This window comes from Octopus sinensis, linkage group LG3, assembly GCF_006345805.1.
Source record: "Octopus sinensis linkage group LG3, ASM634580v1, whole genome shotgun sequence".
NCBI lineage: Eukaryota > Metazoa > Mollusca > Cephalopoda > Octopoda > Octopodidae > Octopus > Octopus sinensis.
The window spans coordinates 141,323,944-141,349,055 of NC_042999.1; the positions used below are offsets into that span (position 1 = coordinate 141,323,944).

Below are 25,112 nucleotides of genomic sequence, written 5' to 3' on the forward strand. Positions count from 1 at the left end.
CAATGACCTAGTAGGGCCACAGGCTCCAACTGAAACATAATAAATTAATAGAAGGACACAGGCATACATGTGAGGCTAAGTCCCACTGCATGGCACCTTGGGCAAGTGTCTTCTACTATAGCCCTAAGCTAAACAAAGCTTTGTGAGTAGACTTGGTAGACAGAAACTGAAAGAAGCCCATTGAGTGTGTGTGTGTGTGTACATGCATACCTCCTTATCTTGATATTATGTGGTAGCTATAAATGTCATTTCCAATCTTCTGTAAAAACCTGTCAGACCATGGGAAATATTACCTAGCTTGGAAACAGGTGAAGGTTAGTGAAAGGAAGTGCACCCTACTGTAGAAAATTTACTTCAATAAAATGACCATGCAAGCATGGAAAAGTGGACATTAGAAAATGATAATGATGATGAATGCAGTTAATGAGATAGATAAAAAGAAGTAAAACTTACAGACATAGTAAAGCCAGCATTGACCATCTGAGTTCGAAAACGTTTTGTATTTGACAGAACCTTACCAGTCAGGCTGTCATCTTGCATGATAAGATCTAATGCCTAAAAAAAGAGAAAAACCAATCAATAAAAGCTATCACATTACATTAGGTACATTATGAACGTATACCTTGTCTATTGTAAACAGTATACAGCTAGAAGTATATATTGAAGGTGTGATTTTACAGCTACACTTTTTATAAATATTGTAAATCCTCAAGTATAATCCGCATTTTTTTCCCCAAAAATTTAAAGGTCAAAATCCCTAGTGCATACTATATACGAGGTTAAAAATGAAAAATATTTTCTAAGCAATGTCCGAGTCTCTATTTGCTGTCCGGCAATGTTTATTCAGATGCATTTTGTGATGTCGGGCACGAAAATACCTTAAGCTAAGCCTGAAAGCAATGAAGTCATAAAAGAATCCTCCATAACTTGCAGTAAGCAACATTAATTAAAATAAAAGTATTCAGAACACAGAATAACATGTGACAAAAACAATTTGCAAACATATTTACATTCCCATATAACAGTTAAGAACATCACCATTATTGTATTACACATGCATGGAAGTGTTTGTTCGACTAGGTGCTGCTGGCTTAATTATGCACAACTCAAGTAGAGAAGAGGTACGTTTTATACACAAAGCTTAGGTTTATCAGAGGTAGAGCCCCCTAAAAATCCCCTGCGTATTATACTCGAGGATTTATGGTAGTGTATTTATAAATAGGAGTAGGTGTGACTGTGTGGTTAAGAAGCTAGCTTCCAAACCATATGATCCTGGGTTCAGGCCTGCTGCACAGCACCTTGGGTAATTGTATTCTAGTCTTGAGCTGATTAAAGCCTTGTGATTGGATTTCTAAGACAAAAACTGAAAGAAACCCATTGTGTGAATATGTATGTGTGTCCTTGTTTTCAGACCACATGCATGTTGTTCATTTTTAGTCTTCATGAAAAACATGTTTGGCCAGGGAAAATATTACCTTACTTGGAAACACATGAAGGCTGGCAACAGAAAGGGTGTCTGGCTAAAGAATATCAGCCTTAACAAAAAAATCCCATCCTAACCATGTAAGCATGGAAAATTGAACATTAAAACAATGATGATGATGATATATATAATTCCTTCCCACTAATCACCCCTTTCTATGCCTCCAGTTATCACTCGTTATCCTCTGAGTTACATTTTATGACTGCTATACCTTATCTTTAACACCTTTTATCTCTTATCCCCATCATATCTGCCATCAATGACCCCCACCTCCTTGTCCATCACTCAGTATAGCTACTCCTAAGTACTGCCGACATCCATCTCTGTCACAGTACACCTTCCCCACCCCCACCACCTACTCTCCCATACCAAACATCATATTTCTATTTTCTGAGCTATCTACAGGTTATTACACAGCAGTTCTCCACTCTTACTGAACAACATTTAACACCTTTCTAAACCACTCCTATTCTTTCACGTTCCCCTCCCATCATAATGATATTCACCCACAACCACACCTCCCTCCTTGTTCATTATACTACATTCACCTCTTCACTCATCTAAAACCATTATCATCAGCATCATCATTGTCTTCTTTCAAGCTACTCCCACCCAACCTTACATAATGCATGGTAGTCATTTATCTCCTCTATCATACTCTAGCCTACTACAATCCCACCCACTCAAAGGGTCATTTCTTTCTTTTTTTGTGTGTGTGTTTTGAGAGTTAATTAGTGACATCAAAAGTGCTGGCTTCATGAAAAGCATCCACTACAGTCTGTAAAATGGTTAGTATTACAAAAGACATCCAGCTATAGAAACCATGCCTAATCAGCTATTGGAGCACAATGCAGTCCTTCAGCTTGTTGGATCTTGCCAAAACATCCAATTCATGCTAGCATAGATGGATGTGAAATGATGATGATGTGTGAGTGTGTGTGTGTATTACCATAATCTTCACTTGTATTTGCTGGTTGTAAGCAGTAGCTCACAGCACAGTATCATTTATCATTTTGCTGCAAAAGCAAATCTGGGCTTCTTGATATGACTTGACATGCTGCATAATCTTTGTAAATAAAATCTCATTCAATGTTGTTTGTTTCCAGTTTTCCTTATAAAAATGTCCAGACTGTTTGCTGTTTGGTAGATTATTACCTCGTTTGGAAACAGATGGACATTAACAACAGAACACCTAGCTGTAGAAAGCTCTGCTTCAACATACTTTCATCCGACACATAAACATGGAAAAGTAGACATTAAAATGATGATGATGATATAGCATTCATTTTCATAATGATGTTCAAATTCCCCTTGTTACAATACTTATATATTGTTTCATGTTTTACACCTTACAACTTCTCACATTGTCAATGATTATCACGACAATGTAGGACAGTTAATTAGTACACAAATATTCCAGAGATGTTAGATGTTACTAACCTTGCTAGCACTGGCCACAACTGGAGGTGGAAGTGTGTTGGAGAATAAGTATGGGCGAGACCTCTGTCGTAACAAATCAATCAAAGCCTTGGGTCCAGTAGTATATCCACCTGAAATTCAGGAATTAGAAATAGAAAACAAAGAAATATATATATCATTATCACTTAACATCCATTGTCTACACTGGCATGGATTGGACGGTTTGACTAGGCTGGCATGCTGGAAGGCTGCACCAGACTCCAGTCTGATTTAGTATGGTTTTCTATGGCTGGATACCTTTCCTAACGCCAACCACGCTGAAAGTGTAATGGGTGCTTTTACATGTCACCGGCATGGAGGCCAATTTGCGTGACACCGGGGTGCTTTTACATACCACTGGCACAGGTGCTAATTTACTTGACACCAATATCTGTAACGGCTGTGATTTTGCTCGGCTTGATGGGTATTTTTGACAAGCACAACATAATGCCAAAGGTCTCAGTCATTGCCTCCATGAGGTCCAACATTCCTCCAGGGGAATGATAGGTATATATGTTTGCTATATGCAATATAGGAAACAAATATCAAACTCCTGATAACTTATAAAAGTTGTTAAAAACTAGATGAGAGTAATGATTATGAAGGGGATGAGCAAAGTAATGAAAGAAGAGCTGTTGCTCATGATATTAATGATGTTGATGGTATTTTTGCTGTTGCTGCTAATAATGATGATGGTATTATTAGGTGCTGCTGCTGATGAAGGTAATGGTGATAAAAAAAGATAACAGTTTTTTATAGTGAAACAAATGATAGCAATGATGACGATAATATAGCAATCATATAGCAATAACAATAACCATAACATTATAATATTGAAGCAGACAAAAATATGATTAAAAAAGATCTCATTGGTGTGATAATGACATCAGGCTTACCTGCAGCACCACCCAATGCTTTTCCAAGGGTAGAATTGATGATATCAACACGGCCTTCAATGCCATAATATTCTTCAGTTCCTCTAGAAAAAGGAAAGATATAAAAATATAACTGTAAATTTTCAGTCACATTTAGACAAGTAGTAACTAACTGAAAAACTTATTAAATAAAGGACTACCAAAAGATAAATAGTATAAGGAAAATTAATTATAACATAGAATAGAAATTTAACTCCTGAAAATTCTCTACTTAAAAAATAGGAGTGTATAAAATTACAGGTTAAAGAATAGATACAGGCATGACTGTGTGATTAAGAAGCTTGTTTTGCAACCATACAGTTTAAGAGTTCAATCCCATTGTAGGCAAGGGTCTTCTATTATAGCCACGAGCTGACCAATGCTTTGAGTGAATTTGGTTGACAAAATCGTGTCAAAGGTCATTGTGTGTGTGTGTATGTATGCATGCATGCACGCATACATACATATACAGGGCACGATGAATAAGATGTCATCTAAATTACGTAAAAATGAAAATAACACTGACCTCTCATTTTAACAGATATATTTACTAAAATTACATAAAAATATCTTGAAATACTAAAGAGTAAATTTATTCCCTAAAATCACCATTGGCTTCAACTACAGCCTCCAGATGACTTCAGAATCTCCTGCAACTCTTCTGCTTGGTCTCCGTGTTTAAGTTGGTGAATGTTGCCATAATCCTTGCCTTCAATTCATCTTTAGTCTTACAAGGAGTTTTGTTAGTTTCTTGCTCAACTGCACCCCACACATAATAATCAAAGGGGTTGCAGTCTGGGGTGATGTGATCGCAGAAATTGTCTGACAGCCATGACTGGGTTCTCATGCTTGTGTGGCATGGTGTAGAGTCCTGTTATCAAACATAGGGTCTTCCAGCAGCCACCTTCTTGACCCAGGGCAGCACTATTTCCTCCAGGCACTTGATATAGGCCTCCATGTTGAGTCTGAGGCCACCTGGGAAGATGACTGGAAGCATAACGTTGCTATCACTAGTGATCACTCCAAATACCATGATGTTGACTGGATGTTTGATTTTTATCACTCTTGGTACATGTCCTCAGATTGACACCCAGACCCTTTGAAATTCTCATATTGGTGCTTCTAGCACGAATGCCAAGCAATACAGCATGTCATTTTCAAATTTCTAGCAGAGTGAATTGCATCATGGTGCTGTTTTTTTCATAGATGGTGTCCAACTGACCCTACTATACTGTGTAGTCGACAAAATCAAAAACAAGCAATGTGCATGCACGAAATTAAAAATATAAAATGGTGACAATTTACACATTGCACCCTGTAAATATATGTGTATGTGAGTTTGTCTGTCCTCCCACCACTTGACAACGGGTGTTTACATCCTCGTAACTTAGTAGATCGGCAAAAGAGACTGATAGTAAAGGTGTCAGACTTTCAAAAATAAGTACTGGGGCCACTTCATTTGAATAAACCCTTCAAAGTGGTGCCTCAACGTGGCCACAATCCAATGACTGAAACAAGGTAAATAGAATTATATAACAGCATTTGTTCATATTGAAAAGCAAACAAGGAAAGAAAGGAAATTTGAATTACCTGCCAGTCTTACCAAAGAATCCAGTAGCATGACATTCATCAATAAACACAATAGCATTGTATTTGTCAGCTAAGTCACAGATTTCTCTGAAAAGAAGAAAAATTAAGAAGTTTAGTTTCAAATGTTCAGAAGTTACCAAGGTGGGAAAAATACCTTGAAAGTTACAAAGGATTAGGAATGATGATAGCAACTTATTTTATACTGTTTTAAGTTGAATGAAAAATGAAAAGATAATTGTTTATATAATATATGATGAGGTGCTGAAAAGTTACTGGCTTTGGTTAAAAGAAAACACAGGAGGATAAGTTAATTATGATTTTATTCAACATATCCCCCTCTTAGGTTCCCACACTTATTGCAGCAGGCTTTCAGTTATTCTAAGCCCTGTAAAAGAACTAGGAAGGTTGGGCCTCCAGCCAGGCCTTTCACAATACTCTTAAAGCCAGGAACTTTTCAGCACCTCCTCGTACTTAATGGTTGAGAGTGGCATTTGGCTGGATTACTATAAAAAGAGAACATGACTGGTAAAAACTAGTAAATCTGCAAAAAACCAATTTACTCATGGAAAATCCAAAATGGCTATAAAAGAGAGTGTAACTTAATATATAAAAACAGTGAAGCCAGGTCAACATGAAAAGAAAATATAACTATTTTGAATTATTTGCTGAGGGTAACAAACAAGGTCATTACAATTATCATAATTTTAACATCCGTTTATCCATATTGGCATGGGTAGGACATACGAGGGGCGTTCAATAAGTAATGTCTCTGACCCACTTGCAGTTGTTTGATCTAGCTGAAATTTTGCATGTGCAATTATTCATATCTCCATAGATGAAGTGGTAAATTACAGCTCTGAACTAATTGTGGTTTCTGATTTACAGGTGTTTGAACTGAGTCAAGTGTGAAATGGAGCCTGTTGAGTGTCGGGCAGTGATCCGCTTTTTATATTTGAAAGGACGCACACCACGGGAGACTTTTGATGAAATGAAAGTAACTTATGGTGATGATGCCCCATCATATGACCTTGTAAAACGCTGGCATTGTGAATTCAAACATGGTCGGAACTCTGTGGAAACAGCTCCCAGATGTGGTCGCCCCCTACTGCTATTGATGAGGCATCTGTCCATCAAGTTCAGGCTGCCATTTTGGAAGATCGATGCATAACTATTCGCCAAATAGCCCATGAGGTCAAGATTAGTACTGGGTCTGTGGAAACCAATCATTCATGACCATTTGCGTATGCAAAAGGTGTCTGCCATATGGATTCCCAGGTTGCTCACACCTTTCCGGAAGCAAGAACGCGTCGAGTGCTCGAGGACGAATTTGGAGATGTGCCAAGATGAGTCAAAATTTTTCAAAAGACTGATTACACAGGATGAAACCTGGGTCCATCACTATGATCCAGAGACAAAAGCCCAGTCAATGCAGTGGAAGCACCGTGACTCACCTCCTCCAAAGAAGACAAGGGTGCAGCCCTCAGCTAGCAAGGTCATGCTCACAGTCTTCTGGGACCAGGATGGAGTAGTGATGACAGATTTCCTGGCAAAGGGTACCACAATTACAGGAGCCTATTATGCTTCACTTTTGATGAAATTAAGAGAAGCTATCAAAATCAAGAGGCGGGGCAAGATCAGCAAAGGCATCCTCCTCCTGCAGGACAACGCTCCGGTCCACAACTCGATGGTCGCCAGATCAGAAGCATAGGCGTGCGGCTATGAACTCCTCCCCCATGCCCCTACTCTCTTGACCTTGCACCCTCGGATTTTCACCTCTTCCCAGCCATGAAGTTGTTTTTGAAAGGAAAGCGTTTCCCAGATGATGCAGCCTTGATTTCTGAAGTCACGTCGTGGTTGGAGGACCAAGCTGGGGTCTTCTACAAAAACGGTCTCCAGAGCTGCATCAAACAATGGGAGAAATGCGTAACTCTGGGTGGTTTCTAGGTAGAAAAAGACTAATAACTGTGCTCTACTGCTATGGGAAGTGGGTCAGGGGCATTACTTATTGAACGCCCCTCGTATCTACTATATTGTCATGCATCTAGATCTTTTGCCAGCTTAGATGTGAGGCCTAGCATCTTAAGATTTGAGCTCATCAGTTCTTTCCATGTCTCTGTCACTGGTTCTGTCAATCGTCAGTATGTAGTACTTTATCATCTTACACTCATTGCCAATATCAGTGCAATCATGTTTTCTACATTCCTCGGCTGATGCCCTTAATGCCCAGCTATTTACTTCACTCCTTTACACTCCACTTATTAAATTTAACATCAAACACCCAACAGATAATACCAGGTTAATTTCTTTCTAACCTGTATTCAATATACTTATTCCACTACTATCCAATTCTAATATGTTTCTTAACCATTTATATATAGAAAAAGGAAATCTTTGTTGATAACAAAGTTAATAACTGACTAAATTTCTACCATTCCTACTTATTCTGGTTACTATATATTCAGTGTACTCCAAATGCTAATTACATCATGTAGATAATAAACTACCTGAACAGTTCATCGACTTCATTTCATAGATGCCCCTACGGACAACTATATATATCTAGCACATTTGAAATCCTTGTTCTCTGTCAATCTGCCAGAGATTTCCACTCCATCTTTTATATAACCATTTTCCTACTGAATACACAATGCTGAGATCATACTGGCACTTGAACAAAATACCAATACCAAAATGTCAAATAATATAAATTTTTCTTTCTATTTATACAAGATCATCATCATCGCCATCATCATTTAATAGCCACTTTTCAACATATGCATGCATATATATATATATATATATATATATAATATTGGAGATGTGAGAATTGTTCTGAGTGCTAAGCTTCAATTGCAACTTTTGCTGATGTTATCCAAACATTCCTTCCTCATAGCCATTGTCATCCTTTCTACTATAGGCACAAGGCCTGAAATTTGTGCAGAGGGGATAAGTTGATTTCATCCGAAAGGATGAAAGGCAAAGTTGACTTCGGCAGAATTCGAACTCAGAACATAGTGGCAAACGAAATACCACCACTCATTTCACCCAACATGCTAATGATTCTGCCAGCTCATTGCCTTTGACATCCACCACATCTGAACCATATTTGTGCTTTAAAAGCAATCGAATATATAAAGCAACATGTCTTGCAATCAAATTAAGTGACATTTGCAATTATATGAGTGAATTATCTTCAAGTATATGTGATACAATGCTGCATAAAGATTAATTAGTGCACAGTTTATGCTGAATAATATGACAAAGTAATGCTCTAAAGACAAGAAGTGATATATATTTGTAATGGAGAAAATGAGGGTGTTTGTGTTTATTCAATAGTGAAAAACTTAATGTTAGCAATGAAAATGAGGGCTAATGATGGAATGTTTCTGTGCTTTGGGTTACTAATTTTCAGTGTATGATTCCAAATTTAACATAAATAGATTACTATTTCACTCCAGAAAATGCTTTGTTGATAGCAAAGTTAATAACTGACTAAATTTCTACCATTCCTACATATTCTGGTTACTATATATTGGAAGGTTTAGCATTAGTTCCACTGTAAGATATGTGCAATGAATAGAATGAATCCCTGGATTTTGTAGATGAAGAATTGGATACAGTGCAATGCAAGATTTTTTTTTTTTTTGAATACTGAAAGAACATGACTTTGCAATATTAAAGTGCAGTGGTTTAAGGTGCATACTCTTTAAAATCAGACTATAAAATGAATCAACCAAATCTCTGGAAGGATGGCACAAAGCTTTCTGTAGGAGAGTTTTGACACCCCATGTGACCATGCTTAAACTAATCAATAAAATTCAGCTACCACAAGCAAACACTGAATTAATTCTAAAACAAATATCTCTTGGGATTAATGCAACATGATTAATATATGAATGTTAATGATTGTATTAAAAAGGTACTTGCAATTTAAAATTTGACCAGCCTTTTGTTTTTCTTAAAGACAATGGCTAAAAATTTAGTTTTGTTTTAATAAATTGTTTTAATTTCCAAATGATTTATTTTTGATAACCATTATGAAATTTATAAGAAAAAAATTGATTAGATTTAAAAGTAAAAAAAGTATTTGAATGAAATATCTCTCTATATAAAATTCTTTGTCTCTCTGTCTCCTATGCATTCTCAAACAGCTCGACCAAAAAAACAAAATTTTACAAGGTAAATAGTATTAGACCCCCATGAGTGTCAACATGTAATTTTTGTTTTTATTTGGATTAAAACAATATTACATTTTATCTAAAATAATCTTTCTATAGTCAACTATAGTAAAGATATTTTATACTACCACCACCACAATGACATTACATTTTGTATATGAGTGTGTATGTGTCTGTGAGTGTGTTTGTGTATTCGTTATGTGTTACGCCTCAGAGAATTAAACACACACACACATCTACACATACATGTGTATATGAGTATGTGTCTGTTTATGCATTTGTTACGTATGTTAGGCCTCAGAGAATTAAACACACACACACATCTACACATACATATACACGAGATGACTGACAAGTATATGTGTGTGAGTGTATGTGTGATAATTTTTATTTTCATTTGGATTAAAACAATATAACACTTTATCTACACACATCTACACATACACATACATATGTAATGACTGACAAGTATATAATGAATATTGTTTACCCTGAGGTGTGCGTCAATGTATGTCTGTCTTAGTATATGTATGTGAGTGTATGTGCATGTGTGTGAGTGTGTGAGTGATTGTCAATTACACTGATGTAAACTGGCTATGTGAAAGAGCTATACTGGCTCCAGCTAATGAAATGGTTGATAAACTCAATCATGAACTTCTTTAAAAGTTAACAGATACATCAGAAATGACTTCAATCAATTCAAACAGTCGATCAAGATCAGGTTGTTAAATACCGTTGAATTTCTGAACACACTTAAACCCATGGGATGCCAGTACATAACTTGACAATAAAGTTGGGTGCTCTCATTATGTTGCTAAGGAATTTTGACCCACCTCGCCTGTGTAATGGAACTTAATTGTTACTTCCATGAAGCCCCATGTCATAGAGGCAACAATCATAACAGGTAATCACAAAAGAGAAAATGCTCTTATTCCAAAAATTCCTCTCATACCCACAGATGTTCCATTTCAATTTAAGAGGTTTCAGTTTCCAGTCAAACTAAGTTTTGGTATTTCAATTAACAAATCTCAGGGTCAATCCCTCAAAGTAGTTGGGCTTCATTTCTTTACTACATGCTTCTCCTATGGCCAACTCTATGTTGGTTGCTCACAAGTTGGAAGCAGCAACAATTTATTCATTTGGACACCAACAAAAAATTACACAATGAATATTGTTTACCCTGAGGTGCTTCAAGATTGACAGCTTTTCAGTTCTAAATTCTATTATCATTACAATTTGGATATTTTTTAATAAAATATAAATATTTTGAAATGATTATGAGAAAAAAAAATATATCTTCATATTTATTGTTTACTAATCTGAAGAAGAACAGCAGCAACCCAGACAACACTGGGTCATTCAGCTTGTCTTCCACAAAATTACTCACATTAGTGGAGCCACATTGCCATCCATACTGAAAGCACCATCTGTAACAATGAGGCGTTGTCGAGCACCAGATGTTTCTTGAAGTTTTTTCTCCAAATCTAACAAAGAGAAAGATTCCATATGCTGCTCTTTTAGTGAATAATTTATGTGAATAATTATGTGAATAATTTATGTGAATAATTTATGTGAATAATTTAACAATAACAATAACAGCCAAAGCAACAATAAGCTTAAGTTTTAGTCACTTTAAATGGAAGAGGAATAAATCTTCATGATGACATTAAAATGTTAATGTCATCATGACACACACACATACATGGAGGGGTACTCAAAAGTAACCAGAAATGTTCTCAGTGGGACAAGCCCGTTGTTGTTCAGGTTTCCACCACTAGAAGCCACTTCATGTAACCCTCAGGCATCAGTCTGCCAACCAGTGGCATCAAGTGAAGTTATACTGCAATGTGTATTTTGCAGTGCTTCTCATCTGTTTGTTGATTTTTGTGATGGTTGAAATGAAGGAACATGCTTCCATGAAATTCTGGACAACATTAAAAGTGTAAAACTAAGTGAATAAAATAATATTGCAAAATTCTGGTTTCTTTTGGGTACCCCCTCATATATATATAATACATCAAAGAAATAACTAACATCTGGAGAAAAGCTTCTCTTATCAAAACTCTATGACAACCACTGCTTTACAGTTGTGTCATCATCATCAAACATTTGTTTTCTATGCTGGCATAGGATGGACAGTTTGACAAGAGCCAGCAAGCCAGAGGACTATGTCAAGCTCTAGTTTACTTTGGCAAGGCTTCTATGGCTGGATGCACTTCCTAATGCCAACCACTTTACAGAGTATACTGGGTACTTTTTTCTTTCCATAGGACCAGCATATAGCAGGGTCACCAAGTAACTTACATGGCAAAGTTCCCTCCACCTCGACTGGGAGGTGAGTTTAGTATTAAATGAAGTAACTTTGTACCACTTGATTTCGGTTAGAAAGACTAACAGAGGATAGAGATGTCTTACTGTAGAAGAGATACAAGGATACTCTATGTCATGTCGAATAGTAATGATGGTGATGGATGTGGTGGTGGTAGTGGTGGCAGCAGTGTCCTACCTAATGAAGGTGATAGCAGTGTCACAATTTTCATCTAGTCTATCTGCCAGGAATAACAGAATGTAAGTAATTTCAAATACCCAACTCAAAAATGAACCTGTATGTAGATACATTTCATTAAAAATGCATGCCTTAGGGGTTTTTAAAACAAAGTTTTACTCATTAATATATATATATAATTAGCAGACTTTTAGTTATAAAATACTATGGCTATGAAAAATACGGTGTCATATGAATTATGTACCTTATGAAAAATTACATTCTATGTCTTGATATAATTGTATGTATCTTTGCAATTAATGTTTTATGGAAATATGTGAGTGGATCTACTTAGTTAATACCACGGCCTTGGTGTCGTTTTGGGGGGGCTTGATGTCTGCATGCATGTATGTGCAATCGGTTGGGTTTCTCTGTTTTTCCATGTGTATAGTTACGATTATACCTCTTATATTATTTATTTATTTATTTATGATTTGGCTGTGTATGTGGCTATGTATGTGTGTATGTGTGTGTGTATATATATAATTATGTATGTATGTGTGCTGGATCTGTGGATGTGCGTGTGCGTATGTGCGTTTCTTGACTAACTAACCGTAAAATTTCCATTGTGATTCAAATTTAAAACTATAAGCCAATCAAATCTATCTAGGAAAATCAATATCAAGCGGACAGTTGAATTAGACTTATTGATATGTAGATGTCCGCTTGCTTTACATGGTACAATCATGGTTGTTATTATTATTATTATTATTATTAATATTAATATTAATTTTTATTGACTTTTTGTATGGTTATACATTTTAATGAACTGGATTGTTTTATATATATATATATATGTCTGCTTTAAATTTAAATGTGAGTGTACATGTATTTCTTTGATGTTAGTTATGGAACTAGGAGTCCAATATGGAAAATAACTGTGTTTGTTAATGTATACTGATATATTTTGTTTATATTGTATTATTGTATTAATGTGTATATATATATATGTGTAGAATTATGAGTGTCTATGCACACATTTTTATATTTTATATTTTTATATTTATATGTAAATTTTTTTCACACTTATATTAAATTCTCTGAAGAGGCCGTGAGACTTCCTCGTTAATGTCTCATTTATACCTGCTTTATACGGCTAATAGGTTAAATGAGACATACTTGTCTTCACGGCCGAAACAACTGTCAGATATGATGTAATTGTATTTTATATTTCTATTTCTATGTCTAGTTATATTTGCAATATTTTATGTATAATGTTATTGCTGTTATGTAATGGTGTAATAAAGTATTGATTGGGTATTATCTGATGGTTGATTGATTTAAGTATGTTTCTCCATTTTCTCATTTTGTATATATATATAAGAAATAGATGTTTTTCACCTTCCATATTCTTGTGAAGATAACGGTGGCGCTGAGCTTTACACAGTCGAATTCCATCAATAATGGATGCATGGTTGAGTTCATCAGAAATAACAGCATCTTCAGGACTAAGTAGAACTTCAAAAATACCAGCATTTGCATCAAAACAGCTAGCATAGAGAATAGCATCCTCTCTTCCATGAAATGAAGCCAATTTCTCTTCAAGTTCTCGATGAATATTCTGCATAAACAGAAATTTACTAATATTATTGTTATTAAGTCAATGAGCTGACAGAATTGTTTGCATGCTGGACAAAATGCTTAGTGGTAATTCATCCATCTTTATGTTCTGAGTTCAAATTCCACTGAAGTTAACTGTGCCTTTAGTCCTTTTGGAGGTCAATGAAATAAGTACCAGTCAAGTACTGGGGTAGATGTAACCAACTAGCTCCTTCCCAAAAATTTCAGGCCTTGTGCCTATAGTAGTAAGGATTATTATTATTATTATTATTATTATAGGTGACAAGCTGGTAGAATTGTTAGAGCATAAGAAAAAACGCCTTGTGCTATTTTCCCAGCTGTTTACATTCTGAATTCAAATTTTATCAAGGTCAGCTTTGCCTTTTATCCTTACAGGGTTGATAACAGGAAGTACCAGTCAAGTATTAAACCCACCACCACCTACCCACATCCCCACAAAACTGCTGGTCTTGTATCTAAATTAGAAACCACTATTGTTGTTGTTATCACTATTATTTCCATTATTTAAAAACTGCTACAACAACATCAGTAACATGAACAGAAACAACAACAAAACACAGGCAAAATCCCCAAATACAGATCTCTGAAAGGGAACAAGGAGCTGAAACTTGCACAAACAAAGACTAAAACATATGCAACATGTAAAGCTTTGATGTATTCAATCTTAAATACACCAAAAGAGCGTATTTAGGTGAGGACCACATCAGAAGTCCAGTGCATTTTGATAGACTGCTTCTTACATGACACAGAAGATTAAAAAAATCCCAACATGGTTTTATAGGGGCCATTTAATGATCCCCCAAAAGATTAACTCTAAAGTAAGTGATCCTGCCCCCAATATCTTAAATGCTAAGAATGGTTGAACATACCTGTGTTCCACATATGAAGCGTACTGAGCTTAGCCCAGCACCATGAGTGTCTAAAGCTTTTTTGCTAGCTTCTATGACTTCTGGATGTGCCTAAAAGAGAAAACAAATTAATAAAATTTCAGATATAAAAATCAATAGAAGCATAAAGAAGTCTAAATAGCATGAGTATTGTTTTACACAACCAAATAAAAAGATTCAGGGTTTTTTCAGAAGTTAACACACAGTACAAAGGTAGGTGATAGTGGCCAGTGGTGGTGGTGGTGCTGCTGCTGCTGATAGTGGTGCAACAAGAATAAATGTGATTGTGTCACTGGCATCTTTGACATCACAAACCTTGTCAAGTTCTTTCTTGAGAAGCACACTAGTCATAATCATCATTAAGTTCGTTTTACTATGCCAGCATGGGTTGGATAGATTTAAAACAGCAAGTTATGTCTTAGCACATTTATCTTAAGTGCACTACTAATATATTTTTACTTTATTGTCCTCTATTTCACATTTTCTGCAACGAACATAGCCATAAAACTTTTTTCTTCATATTTGGATTGTTTTAATAGTGGATGTGTATATGTGAGTGCACATATCACCTCAACGAGATTTTCTTAAATGTTCCTTTTCTCATAAATAAAATCGGATCTTTACCTTTTGACCTACAGATTTAAAAAATATTTTTTTGTAACTAAACACTTTCAAACTTCGGACACTGGTAGAATGTGTCATATAAAATATCTTTTACTCTTAGCATTTTTGAGAAAAACTTATATTTACAAAGTTACTTCATGCCAAAGTTCTCGTATTTTGGTAATTTCAACCAATCAATGACATGTATTCAGCTGAATAAAATTACTACTGTTGTTTGTCAACAAGAATTTCCGGTGGTGTATATTTCGTTTGTCATTGTTATTTATGACAACCTTAACCCTAACCCTAAAACCTTAAAACCAGTACAAATGCACGAACGATGTCATAAATAACAGTGACAAACGAAAAATACCTCGCCGATAGTTGTTGTTGACAAACAATGGCAATAATTTTATTCAGCTGAATACATGTCATTGATTGGTTGAAATTACTGAAATACGAGAACTTTGATGTGAAATAACTTCATAAATATAAGTTTTTCTCAAAAATGCTAAGAGTCGAAGATATTTTATATGACACATTCTACTAGTGTCTGAAGTTTGAAAGTGTTTAGTTACAAAAAATTATTTTTTAAATCTGTATGTCAAAAAGAAGAAAAAAGGGTGGGGAGAGATAAATCAATACATACACAGCAGCTTTTAAAATTTAGGGAATTTACTTACTGATAGGCCTAAATAGTTGTTGGCACAAAAGTTGAGGATTGAGCTAGTTTGACCTTCCACACCGATTTGAGCACCTTGTTTGGAGACAATAATTCTTTCATTTTTCCAAGTTCCAGCGTTTTTTATTTCTGACAGAGATTCTTCTAAAATTTTCTTGGTAGAAGCTAAACTGACTGAATTAGCTCGAGGTTGCAGCTGGTATAATGGTGGTGCTGGAAAGACAGAAATTATGTATAAAAACATCACTACCAAACATTTTAACTTCCTTTTCTCTTGACTAACACCATTTAGCTTGATCAGATTTTTGTTGCTTGTATAAAAACAGTTGATAAAATGCCAGCATGGGCTTATAGTAAAGTACAGTTTTATTTTATAAAATAATATCCATATATTTAAATGACCATATACGTGTTCTTTTAATAGATTCAGTTACTGAACTGCAAACATGTTGAGGTACCACCTTCACGGATTCAACTCCAGTATTTATTTCAGTTTGGCCTTTATTTTATGAATATCTACTTGCCAAACCACTAAGTTATGAGATATAAAAGACCACAACATAAATACAACACTGGTGTCAACATAAGCACAAACATGCATGACAGGCTTCAAGACAGTTTCCAACAGTCAAATTCCATTCACAAGGTAGTAGTCAACTCAAGACAACAGTAGAAGACACTTGTCCAATGTACCATACAATGAGATTGAACCCAGAACTACTTGGTTGAGAAAGAAATGTTTTAACTACATGGTTAAATAACTGTACATAAAATGTGAACTTTATATACCAAGAAATGCATTCTCACTGTAAAAAGAATTCAGAACAATTTCAAGCAACACCATCTAGATAAGAGCTACATGCCATTGTTAGTGTTCCCCAACCTTTTATGCTCAACACTAAACTAAAAACATCTGGATACTTATTACATCCCACACCACACTATTACTGACTTTTATACCCTTATGTAATACAAGTCGTGGCTATATTATAAAATTATATTTTAAATTAATCAATTGCACATTTCTCCGCTTCATGGATCTTAACATCCCCTTAGGGATGCAGGGAGAATTTAAATTTTATTTTCATTATTTTCAATAGAGTAGAGTTCATCTTTTCTCAAATAACTAACTCACTGGTAGTGTGTATCGATGCCTACTATTGAGATACATGAGCTGTCAGGACTATTGTACAGGGTGAGGCAAAAGTCATGCACCATAGGAGTTAATTAATTAATAATATTTTAAATGTCTAATTTGTTCTAATATTTTCTTATTTGCAGAAATAATTTTGAAATAAGATAGGTGAAAAACTAATGAAGGACGAACAAGTCACCTTAGTGTTCATGTATGGGAAAGCAAGTGCTACTCACACAGATCTGTTGCAGAAGAATTCAACAGGCAGAATCTACACCGTCTCCAATTGATAAGTCAACTGTTGGACATCTAATTAATCATTTTAAAGAAACAGGTAGTGCTACTGATTGCCCTCGAAATGACAGACCGAAAAGTGCAACTGATCCAACATCAATGGTGGTTGTTTTAAAAACAGCCAAAAGCAGAATCAACAACAAAGTTAAGTCAAGAGACAGGCAATAGCCAAAAGTCAGTTTTATGTATTCTCCACAGACATTACTTCCATCCTCATAAAGTTCATCTGGTGCAGGAATTGCATGGGGGTCGACCTCAATTGCTGAAAAGAGTTTTGCGAGTGGTATTTGCAAAACAGCAATCATTCATATACTTCAATGATGAGGCCATGTTTTATCTAAGTGGACATGTCAAGAGACATAATTGTCGCTACTGGTCTGATAATAACCCTAGATGGATGCAAGATAACCATGTGCAAAACGATCCTGGTATGGTCTGGAATATGGGAAGGTCAGTTAATCGGTCCTTGCTTCTTTGAATATCATGGGTGAAACATACCTTCACATGCTATTGACATTTTTACTATATTGCATCTATAATATTCCATTAGAAGAAAGATTGAACAGGTTCTTTCAACAATGATGGAGCACCACCACATTTTGCTTTGATTGTGCATGACTTTCTAAATGAACAGTTCCCTAACAAATAGATAGGTTGAAGAGGTCCTGTTGAGTGGCCACTGAGGTCAGACTTCACACCCTTGGATTTTTATCTGTGGGACAATTTGAAGGTGGGCATATGACAATTAAATAACTAGCAAATAAAATTTTTATGCATAATTATATTTTTAATAAATTATCCATATGGTGCGCAACTTATACCTCACCCTGTACTTGATTTGTAAGGTCCTTCTACTGCAAGAAATCTCCCAATGAATGTTCAGACTGGTTTCAATTTATATTCATTTTCCTGGAAATGTAATTATAAATATGCATGCTTGTATATGTCTACATTTGTATATGACCATGTTATAAACAATAAAATACTCCAGTAATTATAGTAATATAATCCATATCAGTCTAACCTTTAAAAACAGAGCAGTTTAAAATTTCATAAAAGAAAACTAATACCAACATTAAATTTGACCTCTCTCTAACTTGTGTTCTGTGACAAAGTGAATCGGAATTGTCTATTAACATTCTTTTAAGAACCATCCTATATGCAAAGATATCTTGATTAGTCATAAAAACTTCAACAAATACAAATTGCGAGCTGAATATGGCACAACTGCCACATGAACCCCTATAAAAGTCTACTCCTTCACACACATGTCCTGTTAAATTCAACCAATAGTAAACCATAAAAACTTATACTTTTCTCCTGTCCTTCTCAATATCCCCTTCTTATACAACCACTCCTCCTGTATGCCTGCACCACACCTCACTGTCATTCTACACATACCAAAGGAACTCCCTACTAAAAACACTCTGCAAAAGCTTGAGTGACTAAAACCAGTCTGATGATAAGTAATAAGCTGAAACTTCAAAGTTACTGTCAACCTCTTCCCTGTAAAAATTAATATGTACTCTACTAAAAAGTAGAGTGACCATTCACTTTAATGTTAAATCGTTTTTATATATAACTCTGGATGAAAAATAAAATTAATATATCATTATTATCATTTAATGTCCATATTCCATGCAAGCATGGGTTGGATGGTTTGACAGGATCTGGCAAACCATAAGGCCTTGCCAAGCTACAATGTTAGCTTTGGCATGATCTCTACTGTTGGATGTCCTTCCTAACAGCAACTACTTTACAGAGTGTACTTGGTGCTTTTTTCATGCCACTACCACTAGTGAAGTTACTAAGTAACTTGCAAGGCAAGAAAAGAACAGGAAAGGGGGGGGGGCTACTTGCATAAATGGAGGAAGTAGAGTTTGAGAATAGTAGGGGTGATGGTTCTCTGCTGGCTGTTTAGTGGTTAAAATGTGAAGGAAGGATGAACCCAAGATGTAATAGAGATTCAAGGTTACACCATATTATATAAGAGCGAGTGGGAGTAGCTGGAAAGCTGGAAGACAGAAGTGGTGGTGGGATGCTGGGGCATCTAAGGATATAGTGGATCACAGAGGGAGATAGAGGGGAAAAGATGGAGGAAGATGTGCATGTAGTGGCTAATGGCAAGTGATATAGGAATGGCTTGTGGGGGAGCTATAATGGTAAACATGAGAAGGCATTGAGAATGATAGCAGGTAAGAAAGGTTTAAAGAATGGAGTATAGTAGAGGACAGCAATGACTCACTACCGCATGTTTGTCAGCCCAATTCTTTAATGGTTAGAGTATTAGGTTCAAAATCATGAGGTAGTGGGGTTCAATTCCCAGATCAGGCTGTGTGTTGTAATTTTGAGCAAGACACTATTTCATGTTGTTCCAGTTCATTCAGCTGTAGAAGTTGCAGCATCAGCCTTTGCCTTTCTCTTGGATAACATTGGTGGCATAGTGAGGGGAGGCTGGTATGCATGGGTGACTGTTGATCTTCCACAAACACCTTTGCCTGGATTTGTGTCTCGAGGGGAACTTTCTAGGTGCAATCTCATGACCAAATGGGGGTCTTTACTAGTAGAGAACAGCAATGACTGAAGGCACAAAAAAGAGGTGACTGGTGAGAATAACATGGGATGGGATGATATTGAGAAATGGAAATGGTTGCAGACTGGGGTGGATGTGGGGGCAGCTGGAAGGGAGGGGATGTAATACATGCCTATTCCGATCTGAGGTGGTTACAGCAGCCAATTAGGGGATGAAATATGGAGGAAATGCTTGACAGAGCAAAGAGAGGAGGGAGTTGGGCCCCACATGTACAAGCACAACCAAGATGGTTTTAGGATATCATTTCTCTATGAGGGCTGGGTCTTCTCAAGCACAACAAATCACCAGTTTCCTCAGTCCTGTGTCATCTTAAGGAGTGGTTCTACCAAATAGATAGATATGAGAGTAGTGGCAGCAGCAGTAATAGCAACGAAAGTAGTAAAAATAGTACTAATAAATTCTAAAGACGTAAATTATCAGGCTTTCAATCATGTATATGCTTTATGTATGATATGCAGATTGTTATATTGAATTTATATTGCTTCTGTTGCACTCTCTCTCTCTATATATATATATACACATATATATACAAACTGGGACAAGAACGGAAAACATTTAGGAGACGATACAAAAAACAAGGACGGGACATTCGAAGCCTTCAATCTTCAGTCAAGAACCGGATCATCCTCGCAATTTCGGCTGATTAATCTTATATATATATATATACTCTTTACTCTTTTACTTGTTTCAGTCATTTTGACTGCGGCCATGCTGGAGCACCACCTTTTAGTACTTATTCTATCGGTCTCTTTTTGCCGAACCGCTAAGTGACGGGGACCTAAACACACCAGCATCGGTTGTCAAGCAATGCTAGGGGGACAAACACAGACACACAAACACACGCATACATATATTTATACATATATACGACAGGCTTCTTTCAGTTTCCGTCTACCAAATCCACTCACAAGGCATTGGTCGGCCCGGGGCTATAGCAGAAGACACTTGCCCAAGATGCCACGCAGTGGGACTGAACCCGCAACCGTGTGGTTGGTTAGCAAGCTACTTACCACTCCTGCGCCTATATATATATATATATATATATATATATATATATATATAGTATTTTATAAGTTTAAAGCTTATAAGCAATTACCGTGCAAATGACTAAAGAAAATAGTCTAATAATGGATATATAAAACTTCGATCCTTTCTTTTAGTTATTAGCCTTTCCTTTGTCACAATAGTCTATGCAGAGTTTCGTGAGTACAAACAAGCTGAAATATATCAAACTAAATAACATAGAAATTGTAAAATCTTTTAAAATACATCCTTGTTTTGAAAATTAACTTTTTGCTCCGTGACAAGAGTTCTTAATCAGGTACTGGAACACATTAAAAGTATGAGGGAGGTGAAATTTGTAAACGAACATGTATAAACAGTTTTGTACATTTTATTTAATAGAAACTGTTCTTTCAGGAGACGCAGTTAAAGTTTCTTTTCAGTCTGAAGACGATTTTTGCATTGTCTCTCGGACAAAATCTCTGTTGACATAGTAATTTTAAATAGTAAATATTCTTTTCTACTATAGGCATAAGGCCCGAAATTTGGGGGGAGGCGACCAGTCGATTCGACTACCACCAGTACGCAACTGGTATTTAATTTATCGACCCTGAAAGGATGAAAGGTAAAGTCGACCTCGGCGGAATTTCAACTCAAAACGTAGACCAGTGGTTTTCAACCAGGGTTCCGCCAGTACAGTCCAGGGGTTCCGCAAGAAGTTACAAAACTGCTAAAATCGGCAGTAATTTTTAATTCTCCTGTGCAGATATGTGTGCATAAGACCATTAAATTATTACACAGGGGTTCCTCGAGCCAGTGGAATGTTTCCTTGGGGTTCCGCTCCAGCAAAAAGTTTGAAAAGCACTGACGTAGACAGATGAAATACCGCTATGCATTCCGCCCGGCGTGCTAACGTTTCTGCCAGCTCGGCGCCTTTTAAGAAGCAATTATTAATATAATAACTTGACCCCAAAATTAGTTTCAGCGACTTAAGCATCTTAATTACTAATAAAATTATGGGTATACGTACATTGGGGACTAGTAAATAATGTATTGTTGCACACATTTGATAAATGAAATAAGGTATTAATGGAATTTATTAATGTAATAAGTACAGAAAACAAAAACTGCTGAATGCGCTGTTTTCAGGAGGCTGAGTTGTTTCAATCTCCCACCGTACTAAGGTGAATACATTTTCTATAAATAAATACTAAAATCCGATATTTTTAAGAAGTCAATGTGTTCATAACTTCATTCAAGGCCATTGACTACAAACGTATATATATAGTAAATAAATGTATCCAAAAAGCACCGACAAGTTAAATTAAATTTTCATCACGTTTACACACAAGTGCTAGCCTACGAGAGAGCCTTTTCGTGATCGAATTTGAAATAAAGTCAGATCTTCTTCAAATTTACACCCTACTAGCTTAAAAAACGTAAATTAAGTAATATAGTTTAAATGATAAAACTCGGTAAATGTCAGGAACTACGAGGAAATTTCGACGAAATCTCTTAGCATAGGATATTCATGTCTTTGAGCACGAGTCTGCTCGATTACAGATGATATGCACAAAACAATAACAACCAGATCAAAAATGATTTGGGGCCTTTATTTCTTGAAGGTGTGTATAGTTGATAATACAATCGTTTTATCAGAGAATGTCAAGAGATTTTAGAATATTGTCTTTTCTACATGCATTGGGAATACCGAAGAAAGAGTTAGTATTATGTGTGTGTCCACTTACGGATATACATGAAGGAACGAATTATGTACAAAACGATGCCGTGAAACCTAGCCTACATACATACAACAAATAAAAACAAACTATCTAACCTATTATAAAACTATAAGCTTATATGAGGATATTAACTAAACATAAGGCCTATTTACCAATTCTATAGGTACATGAAAGGTCAAGTTTGCCTTGATGTGATTTGAACTCAAGAAATGCATTTTATTTTTAAATGACGCAGTTAATACTTCAAAAATATTGGTTAAACTAAAGCGGTCTTGTTTTTTTGACCGGGTTTAACGCTTTAGTTTAACCAAAATATTTACATTGAATTATTTTAATCTAGTGTCTTAGTTTTCAATGCAACGCGAAAAGACAAGGGGAGAAATAACAGCGAAAATAATTATATTGAAAAGGCTCAGATAGGTTTAAGTTGCTATGTTTAGCACAAGGTCAGCACTGATTCATCGAACCTGTGATCAAAGCTGTTCCCATCATGACGATCCAGCTTCTCTGTCGGGGTGGGATGGTCATGATAGAACACGATGCATATTTAAATCATTCAATGTGTCCCTTCCTTTTCGAGATATAAAGCAGTGATTCTCTCATGCTGCGCTGCAAGAGGTGCCTAGATACCACGGATTTCGTAATAATAATTCCAGGTGTTAAGACCATCTGTACTAATACTTGAACATCTCGAAAAGTATGTCATTCATAATTTTGTAAAACATTAAATTTGGCCAAGCAATACTTTTCTAAATTTTTAGCGTTAAAAGTTGTTTTATGTTCCTCCAGTGTGCTACGCAATATATATATATATATATATATATATATATATAAGATTGAGAAACCCTATGGTAATTTTGCTGCTGTTTCTAGCTGTCCGAGAACACCTGTCTCGCAATCACCTGCGGCATTGCCACTGCTTTGACTTCAATTTTCTCTTTTTAAGATTAATTTGTGTCTCTTGGTGCGAGCTATAAGCGAAGGAGTGTTTGTTTACAGATATCTTTGTTTCACTAATTTTTTTTCCAGTTTACCTTTATAAATTGTACTCTTTTTCGATAAATTTATAATGTGATGATGGTAAATATTATAGTCATCAGATCACGACACCCGCCTCCCATAGTTTCTAAAACAGGTGAATATATATATAATTATATAAGATATATTTTACATCATTTGATATATTCTAAATGTTTGCTGTTGTTCTCGACTGTGGATTAACATGATAAACATATCTTTATATAAACAAAAATTCGTATCCTGAAGGTCAGGAAAGAAATGAACAATATGTTATTGTTATACATTAGAGAAAGATATAAAAATCACAAGTTTTCGATAAAAACAATTACTACGAACCTAAAGTTGGTTCTGACAACTTGATAACATTTCGAAACATCTGGCGGCAAGCAAACTGTCGTTTAATCATTCTGAATGAAGCCATGTGCAAGCCTGTGTGCAAGTGAGAGATGTGTGGAAGTTAATAAAACTGTGCTTGTATTTGAGTGTGTATGTGTGTGTGAGGTTAGCGTGTTCGACCAATCAGACATTAAACAAACACATCAATTAGTTTGTCCAGATGTAACAACATAGCAGTATGTCAGTAAGTGTCACTACGACTGGGTTGTAATTGGGAACAATACAGACGGAGGGATAAGTGTATAACCCTTAAGTGAACTCTTTAAGCAGGTTGTCGGACGAACCGTGCAACCTCCTGTTAAACTTCTGCCTCCTCTCTCAGCCAATTATAATCTCCTTCAAATTTCACCCTATTGTCTTAAACATGGGAAGGGCATGTACAAACTCTTGAAGTACGAAAGTACGAGCGAAAATTAACTCTTTTGTGTACGAATATGAGGTGCATGGCACCATCATGAAAAATGGTTAAATAAAGTTGATGGTGGGAGGGCATGCCTACGCAAATGGGCTAACATCTAGTTTAACACCCGGCCACCTAAACAAAAAAAAAACTAACAGGTGTAAAAAATGTGTAATAAACGAATCTGAAAACCAAAATTTGCGCAAGCCAACTGGGGGGGGGGGCAGGACATTCGGAAAATTCACACGATTTGATTTTTTCCCTCGTAGCTTTCAGGAAAAATGGATATCTTTCGATGAAATTTTACATAAATACCTTTCTAACTGCATAGATTACAATTATTAAAAAAATTGTGGGGAAAACTTTTTTCCGAAATGGTGGGAGAGGGGAGTTTCAAATCAAGAAGACTACATAAGTTTTGGCGGGGTATTTTTCCAGTTGTTTTTCAGCAAAGCCTTCGAAATGATGGGGAGCATCTTTTTAAGAAAAATGGTTTAGAAAATTTATGATCCAAAACTCCATTTTTTCGAAACTCCTCTCCCTAGACCCCAGGAAAATCTTCCTCACAAATTTCTTTATAATCGTAATCTATGCCGTTTGAAAGATATT

At 35.8% G+C, this 25,112-nt stretch overlaps 1 protein-coding gene across 1 annotated transcript in view; it reads right to left on the minus strand.

Annotated features, from left to right (window-relative positions):
- LOC115209329 (2-amino-3-ketobutyrate coenzyme A ligase, mitochondrial) overlaps positions 1–24,482 on the minus strand; it is a 29,856-nt gene extending 5,374 nt beyond the window's left edge. The window contains exons 1-9 of the mRNA XM_029777689.2: positions 24,044–24,482; positions 15,923–16,134; positions 14,619–14,708; positions 13,510–13,729; positions 11,011–11,107; positions 5,446–5,532; positions 3,838–3,920; positions 2,924–3,033; positions 454–555 (exon numbers count right to left, since the gene is read on the minus strand). Coding sequence (XP_029633549.1) covers positions 454–555; positions 2,924–3,033; positions 3,838–3,920; positions 5,446–5,532; positions 11,011–11,107; positions 13,510–13,729; positions 14,619–14,708; positions 15,923–16,134; positions 24,044–24,128 — 1,086 coding nt within the window. The 5' untranslated portion in view covers positions 24,129–24,482. The remainder of the gene's footprint in view (positions 1–453; positions 556–2,923; positions 3,034–3,837; positions 3,921–5,445; positions 5,533–11,010; positions 11,108–13,509; positions 13,730–14,618; positions 14,709–15,922; positions 16,135–24,043) is intronic.
- Between the last annotated feature and the right edge of the window lie 630 nt (positions 24,483–25,112).